General features: G+C 47.4%; 1 protein-coding gene across 1 annotated transcript; it reads right to left on the reverse strand.

Moving 5' to 3' along the window:
- Positions 1-357: 357 nt before the first annotated feature.
- LOC118791072 (transmembrane protein 47-like) lies at positions 358-7,720 on the reverse strand. Its single transcript, XM_036548320.1, has 3 exons — positions 7,283-7,720; positions 4,585-4,725; positions 358-547 (listed from the first exon to the last, which is right to left on the reverse strand). Exons 1-3 carry the CDS (start codon positions 7,476-7,478, stop codon positions 366-368), a joined length of 519 nt encoding a protein of 172 aa, XP_036404213.1. The 5' UTR covers positions 7,479-7,720; the 3' UTR covers positions 358-365.
- Positions 7,721-8,229: the final 509 nt, after the last annotated feature.

Raw genomic sequence — 8,229 nt, forward strand, 5'->3', positions numbered from 1 at the left:
TGAGGGAAGTGGTACTTCAAAACATATTGTTTTTTTTAAAAATGCATTCTGTAATTCCAGAGAAACAAATAAGAAAAAAACAATGTACAAAATATTCAGAGAGTATGCGTGTTTTGTTTTTCTGTCTTGTACTGCGTGAGAGGAAATCGTGAGGCTGATTACATGGAGGGGCCAGAGACAGGAGCTGGTATTTCTGCCCTGGGACATAATGGTCTCATGGGTCTGGGGGGATGTGGGGGGATTTCTGGGGGGACGTACAGACGATAACAGTTCTCTGCATTCAGCTGCTCCCCGTGCCTCATCTCTCCCGCCGGCCCGTTGGACAGCCTCTTTGAGAACAGGCCCCGCCCGCCGACCGCATCGGCTCAGTACAGACCGTCCTCGTATATGTCTGTCCGGAGGCAGAAGAGGATGCCGCCCCCCAGCATGAAGATAGTCGCCCCCCAGGCCAGGCCATAGCCCCAGTTGAACTCGTGGTAGGTCTGCAGGACGGTCCCGTCGATGAACTTGATCGGGTAGAGGACCAGGGCGCAAGCCTGCAGCACCACTGTGGATGGGAAGGGAGACACCAGCTTCAGACAGAATGAAGCATTCAACCACAAGGAAGGATTCAAGATTCAAGAACCAAGATTCAACTTTACAGCCCAGTTGTTTAAATGGACAGTATATTTTGGAAATTTTGCTTTGGCTTTCAACAGCTCAGAAATTAATACCTGACAAAAACAGCAGACATTCTAAAACAGATTGAACACAATAAATATATACAGGAGTTAAATGTATGAGTAGTAATAAATACAGTGAGTGATATATACAATAAGAGCAGGTAAACAGTAGTGGTATTTCCAGCTGGTGAGAGCAGCAGAAACATTAAAGTGCATTTAAAAGCAAGTCCATGTTAATGCCATGCCTCTGTAGTGTCTAAAGGCTTCTCTGAGTTGCTTTGAGCTAGATTGCTGCTGTGAGGACACAAGACTTCTTAAAGCAGCTCTTCTCAGCTCAAGGAGACCTTTAATCTGCAGCCTGAGGGAAGCACCTCAAGGCACAGTGGAGAGTGTGATGTGGGTCCTCCATTTTGTCTGACACCCTTCTGAATGACTTTAAGTGATGGGCAGACAGCTGGGTTTGCTTTTGTCTGGGTACTGCCTTGGTTGAAGAAAACAGTCAAAGAAGAACTTTGTGCATTGTAATATTAATGTTGTATGATAATAGTTTAAAACTGTATGCCCTTTGGCAGCAGTTAATGCCATCGTGGCAAGGTTTCCCACAATGGTAGTGCATTCCAAGGACAGCACTAAAAAACTAAACATGTTTGGTCATGTTTGGTTACACAGTTCACTGATGTAGGCATGACAACACACAAATTTGCCAAAAATGGGCAATACACAATAATTTCAATGTAACCATTGATGAACTGGGTGTTAAAAAGGTAAGGGGTGTAAGAAAGAAGATAAATGTATCCACACAAAGCTCTGTCTTTGTAAGTATACCAGTACACTTTCCACTTTCCAGTGAATTCCAGCCCTTTTCCAGTGGCAGAAGTGCCTTCAGAATCAATCAGAGTCTTTTAAACATTTCAGACTCAATTCTATGCTCTAAATCTGAACCAATCAGAGTGGGTGTGAAGGGGATGTGTGGCCAACTGCCTGCTTGTTTCCAAAATGATCAGCAAACTGGGTTTTGTGGATATTAACTGGCTAGAAATACCACACCAGAGTTGCAGATAAGCTGTTCCATTCTGGGTGTCTGGTTGATATTGTGAACGCTATTTCTCTTTGAAGATGGTGCAGTCAATCTCTTGAGAAAGCACAACTTTATGCCGTGGGCACAGCGAGCAGAACTCAGCCACCATTTAACAGTCAGCCCAAGGCAGACTAATTTAGCATAATGACCCGTGTTGCCATGGATCATTACTCTTGGTCAGTAAGACAGCTGTTGAGGTCAAGGTTGGCACATGGGGGAGTCTAGGAAAAAAGAACGTTTCAGGTTGAAAGCAAATCAAATGGAACCAAAAATAATTGAACAGGGAAACCATCTTGTGCTGGCACGCAGTCAGGCTTGAGAAAATGGAAAGTTACACTGTTAGTTAATTTTTGTTTTAATGCGGATGTTGCCAAAATTATGGCTACCAAAGAACATTCTGGCTTTTATTTTGAACTGTACCAAGCAAATAACATTAGTTTGATGATACCAAATAATTTGATATGTCATTTTTTAAGCCTCAATTTGAAAAAGCGTTTATGGAAAACCACACAGCCTAGTAGAACATGCCATGAATTTGGCTTAACTTCACCCACCAAACATGGAAAACATGCTTTTGAGAAAGGGTAAAAATCTAGTGGTTGTTGGGTATCTCTGAGGACTACACTGCAGTGTAAAAATGGTTTAATCGGTCATTTATGCCTTTGGGATGCAAGCTGGCTGAGCCAGACATGACGAGCGATTCCTGTGCCTCAGATGGATGGGGCAGACTGGAGCTACTAGCGGGACAGGTGATGGCTGGCTTTTGGCTTCATGCCCTGGTCTGTGTGATAAAGCACAGGGAATGCAAGACTCTAAAGCAGAAGTCTCTGTTCAGCGGCTCAGCTTCACCCAAACCCCTCCCCAGAGGTGCCTGTTGTGTTTCTCCTGGGAGGAGATAAGGTAGGAGCAGGTAGAGGGACATTCCATGAAAGCAAAAACAGTACCTTGTCCAGCGCTGAATAATCTGCGACCAGCAACTTAAGGCATTGTGCACTGTTAACAGAAGTGTTTTGCATTGAGTACACAGTTTACAGCAGTGTTCAGCACTGAATGCTACTTCTCTAAAATCAAGATGTCAGGACCAGCATTGATTTCAAATGGTACAGTAAATGTGTTCCTTATATTTAGAAAGCAGCATTAATTAAAATTATTATTTTACATTATTGTCAGATAGCAGACATTCTTAACCAGAGTGACTTACAGTTTGGACAAGGGCACAGCAGCAGTACCCCAGCAGGGAATCCAACCAGCAAACTTTTGGTTACAAACCATGCTCCTTACCACTATGCTACACTGCCACCCCATCGATTAGACAATATTAAATGTATCAAATTCAACTTAATTGAATGTGTGGTGTACCTCATGACGATGAAAAAAATGGTGTCCTAAATATGTAACAGACAAATAGCCAGAAACAAACCACCTTCATAGCCTGGTGTGATGGTTGCACACAGCCCTGCTGCAGCAGGCTTCTCCCTGCAGCTCACTCCCAAGAGCACTTGTCTGCATGTGCAAGTTTGCCTCAGGTTTTTATAAAAAACACCCCAGGAACGCCTCTGTTTAGTCACTCTGTCTGCTGCTTCTCCGGGACACGATGTTAGACAAACACGCAAGGAGTCTGGAGGAGAACACTGTGCGCTGAAGAACCACCCATTTCCTTCCTGCCGGACCAAGGAGCACGAACACAGAGGCGCCACAGAGAACAACACCGCAGTTCATGGAGCGTGTGCGGAGGGAAACAGCCACCCCTCAGCCTGGTCACAGAGGCTGAAATCCCAGTGCCACTACCTTTCACCTATTTTAAAACAGGTCCTTTTAGCTATAATTACAAACACCAGGAGGCCTTTCAGCAGGTTTCTACTCTTTTCGGCTTTCCATTTTTGGAGACTCGGGACAAACAAAGCTGCGTTCATGGCTTTTTCTATCATGTTTGCTAAGAATGAGTTTCCAGCTAAAGGAAATGTCAAATCATGTCAGAGACGTCAAACTAATGCAGGCCATTTGCCCGGCACACACTGAAACGAGGAAAAGCCCCAGGACCTGTTCGGCAGATACCTCCTTGTGAGAACGGAGATTGACTAGTGGAGTACAGGGAAAGGTTCACCATTAGCCCGCGCTAATTGGATTTGCATGTTTTTCATTTAGATGAATGACTCCCGAGGGGCTGCTGAAGTCTCACTGCGGTCTGAGAGACACGCAAACACAGACCTGCCGTGGAGCCTCTGGGTCCAGCCGAACGTATGTCATTTCGGGGGCTGGGGCATGTGCACTCGCAAATTTTGCGGTGCCCCTTCAACAATGCACATAAATACCTCTTGGACACAGAGTGATGCTTTGTTTATTTAATCTGGTGAGTCCAAGTATGGATTTGGTGGAAAATATCTCTTGCACACCGCATTTCATTAGAAGCACGAACACTGATAAGCAGCCACAACCTGGTGGAACACCAGTGTTTTGGGACAAGGTTGCCCTCCTTCCCCTGAACCAGGAACAGCCTTTGGTATAATATTTCCTGGAAGTAGCATAGTAGAACTTCAATGTTTTGTACAGTCATTGGTAATCGTCCACACCAAAACATGTTCAGTAGTACGGTGTTTATGTAAAGCATTCTAAACTCAGACATCTTCAGCAGTACAGTGTTCATGTAAAGTATTCCAGACTGACAGGTGCTCAGTAGCACTGTGTTTATGTAGAGTACGCTAGCAGTACATTAGCGCAGCATCCGTTCTCTGACACAGGGTGCTGTGCTGTTTGGGCTGCGCTGGAGGACAAGCGGACAGGCCTGAGACCAATCAGCAGCGGGCTGGGCACGCGACATGGGTGGGGTCGGCGAGGAGGACTTGCCTGCAGTGAAGAGGAAGACTGCCACCATGCGGTGGTGCTTCCGCTGCGTCCCGCTGCAGAAGGAGACGAGGGCGATGAGGAAGGCCACCAGCGTGACCACAGCACCGGCCAGCAGCAGCACCAGGGTAGCCACCTGCCAGTCTGTGGGATGGGACAGAGACAGGGAGACATCACCACCAGAAAAACGGGGGGGTGAGGGGGAATGCGCTGTGGTGTGGTTCAACATTTGAAACACAAACAAACTCCGAGCACGGTCCATCACAGTCCGTCACGGTCGGGCTCCTTAATAGACTGCCCCCCCCAACACTCCCTCCAAGGGAAGCCTGTGGGAATGCTTTTGGGGTTGAGTGAATAAAAGCTCGGCCACAGTGCACCAATTCCCACAATGCACTGGTTTCATGTGGGCGGACTGCGCACACCTCTCTGGCTTGTGTTTTGAAAGCAGGACCCCTTTTCAGCTGCCCGACCAGCATTGTACAGTCCTGTGTGTTGCCACGGTAACGCCTCTTGTCTTCTATCAAAGATCGCATCCCTCTGCTGCCTCACAAAAGAATCTCCCTTCCTAATGGTAGGAGGTTCCTGGCCCTTTCGGTCTGACCCACCCCTGAGAAATGGTAAACTTCTCTCTCTGAGCTCATCAATTCCAACCCCCGGAATCCATTGTCCGCGCCGCGTCTGCCCTGACCCCCACACCCCCGTCCTCTCCCATGTCGGCCCTAACGAGGCGTGACAGGAGTGCCCTGCCCATCCCAGACAAGAGAGAGGGATTCTTTAGAAACCTAATTTATCCTCTGGTCTTTTTAAAAGGCAATTCGGGCAGCTCTCTGAGTGCAAATTGACCTGAATCTCAGGATATTTCTGTGCCTGCCCCAGCTGTGTGAAGTCCTCTCTCAGAATATTTCTGCATCTGTCCCAGCCCTGTGAAGTTCTCTCTCAGAATGCTTCTGTGCCTGTCCCCTCCCTGTGAAGTCCTCTCAGGATATTTCTGTGCCTGTCCCAGCCCTGTGAAGTCCTCTCTCAGAATACTTCTATGCCTGTCTCCTCCCTGTGAAGTCCTCTCTCAGAATACTTCTGTGCCTGTCCCCTTCCTGTGAAGTCCTCTCACGATATTTCTGTGCCTGTCCCAGGACTGTGAAGTCCTCTCTCACAATATTTCTGTGTCTGCCCCAGCCCTGTGGAGTCTCCTCTCTAACATGCACTGTCTGCAATGTAATGTATTGTAATGTCTGTCCCTTTCAGCATGCTGTCAGTCAGACTGAACAACCTCCCTTTCATTAGACAACCACCACCAAGACAAAAGACCTAAGAGACCCGAGGAGCGCTACACCCCTTATCTAACGTTAGCCATGTCCCCTCACCAGCCCAGCTCAGCTTATGATGCGTTTGGCACCTGTGATGAAAGGAGCTCCCTTCTAAAGTATCTCTAACACGCACCCTGGAGTGTGTTAATGAAGGTGGCCAGCATCTGCTGCTGCTGCATGCCTCAGCACACAAGCTGAGAGCAGTGTGGGGTCATTGTCCAGGCAGGACACTATGTTCTAGTGGGGGTGCGGTGGGGTGGGGTTGAGTTGGGGATGTTCCCACAGGGGAGCCAATGTTACATGGTAAACTCATTCAATTTCAGGCCCCACTGGTTACTTGCCTGTGCCCCTGTCCCCCTGTCCCCCCGTTTAAGTGACACTCACAAACACATGTGTGGGAGTGTTGCAGACTCTGCACCCACAACACACCCCCACCCCACCCCCCGACTGAGTTTGGTAAAACAAGCACACTGCGTGCCCTCCCACCTGAGAAACAAACGGATTTCCAAGTATGGTGGGAGAATTACCACCGGACCATTCCTGACCGGGAAAACGCGTGACATTTTTCTCGATGAATAACACTCAGAACATGCTCAGCTGCGTTGTAGGGGCGTTGACAATAACGTTCATACCGTGCCCTCCTGTTTTGAAAACTATGACGAAACAGTGACAATGGATATTGTCATTGGCCCCTACACAAACATTGCGCAAACCCTTCCCCGAACCCCGCTGCTGAGAGAGAGCGCGGGCTCCGCTGACGCAACACACGCACTCAAAATGCACAGGGGTTTCAATAGTGCACCCACCTGACACGTCACTCAGGATTAATCGCCCCTTAACAAGACCCCCAACAGCAAACAAGAATCAATCACCGCGGCAAACACGAGACTGCATCGCACGCTCCAGATGTGGGGAGCGGGGATTGTGCGCAACAAATGGCTGGCTCTTTATTCCTACCAAGACAATAACAAAACCCTGGAAGAATGCGCTGATTTGCATCTGTCACACAGTCTGTGATGTGACCCCTGATTAAAAGCAAACGTGGTAATCGCAGATAGCGGCTAACGGTGGATTACCCTTCGCTTAATATTATACGATTTATTTTGCCGTTACCCATAGAATATGCGCAAATATAGCAGTTTAAACGGTTGTACTGCTTTCAAGATAGATTTGTTTTAAAGAGAGCCACAAAGCGCAGTTTCGATTAACCCATGCCAGATGCTACTAATGTAACTAACGTTAGTTTTTTCATAGTTGGCGACAGTCACTTCTCTGACAACCCATGAGACTGATGAGTGAGTCTGAGGTTACATTAAGATATCATCACTGTTGGACATTGCATAGTACATAGCTACCTTGTTTTGCACCGCTTGAGCTGTTAAAACTTTGTAGCTTACCAGATCTGAGAGTCGTGAAGCATTGCAAGACCGCGCCGACTTTCCTGCAGGATTCCCATAGCGACAAAGAGTAGCGCTCCGCTGTAACCCAAGCTGGACTCAACAGTGCAACAACATCCAAACCCAGGGCAAGAAATACACAGATTAAGGAGATCAGTTTAAACGGTCGGACCACGTATGATTCATTGACAGACATCTTCTCGCATTACATTGACCCGGATTTGCCTGCGCTTTTAAAAGAATTATAAACGAGAAAAAGCACTTTTGAGTTCTAGCGTCCCTCCGCCCTGTGAATTCAGCTCGACTGTAAGCAAACGAGGTACACAGAGAGCAACCGCTATTTTCCGCGGGTGCGCGCTCAGGTTTCTGTGCGCCGCCAGCTGGCGAATGCACAGAGGGAGGGTAGAGTGAAGTTTTACCCCTTCTTTACTGGATGGCTGCTTCCCAATCCACGCTCGCCACTGGACCGTACACTCGCGAGGGGGGAGGGAAGGAGGAGTGGTGCGTCTGCAGAGGGACAGTCGCCGCAGTCGTCGTTTACGATCAGCGTTAATTGGAGGGTTTTCAAATCGACGGTGGAGAAAACTAGGGACAGATGGAAAAATGGGCATATGTTACATAAGATATAGCCTGTTATATTTCATACTATATATCACCTAATCAGTGAGGGAATCCAAATACACCTCCAGAAAGTGAAATTTTGGGTAGTTAAATGGCTTGTGGCACATCCTTATGCCATTTCGAATTGGTAAGGGTGTATGTATGCATCCTGATTAGATCCAAAACGCAGTCCAAAATCAATCAGTCACTAGCTATCAGGCTGTCACAGTCCACTCTTCCACCTACCCAATGATATTCCCTTACACAATATCATTTCCTATTCAAATCACAGAAATACACTCTTTCAAAAAGGACTTACAGTTGTAGTAAACAATTAGATGGCCTAA

This window comes from Megalops cyprinoides, chromosome 16 (genome assembly GCF_013368585.1).
Source record: "Megalops cyprinoides isolate fMegCyp1 chromosome 16, fMegCyp1.pri, whole genome shotgun sequence".
In the NCBI taxonomy this organism is placed as follows: domain Eukaryota; kingdom Metazoa; phylum Chordata; class Actinopteri; order Elopiformes; family Megalopidae; genus Megalops; species Megalops cyprinoides.

Coding starts and splice junctions, on each gene's coding strand:
- LOC118791072 (XM_036548320.1), bottom strand. CDS start 7,478: ATGTCTGTCAATGAATCATACGTGGTCCGACCGTTTAAACTGATCTCC. Junction 4,726..7,282: donor CTTCACGACTCTCAGATCTG/GTAAGCTACAAA, acceptor CCCATCCCACAG/ACTGGCAGGTGGCTACCCTG. Junction 548..4,584: donor AGTCTTCCTCTTCACTGCAG/GCAAGTCCTCCT, acceptor TCCCATCCACAG/TGGTGCTGCAGGCTTGCGCC.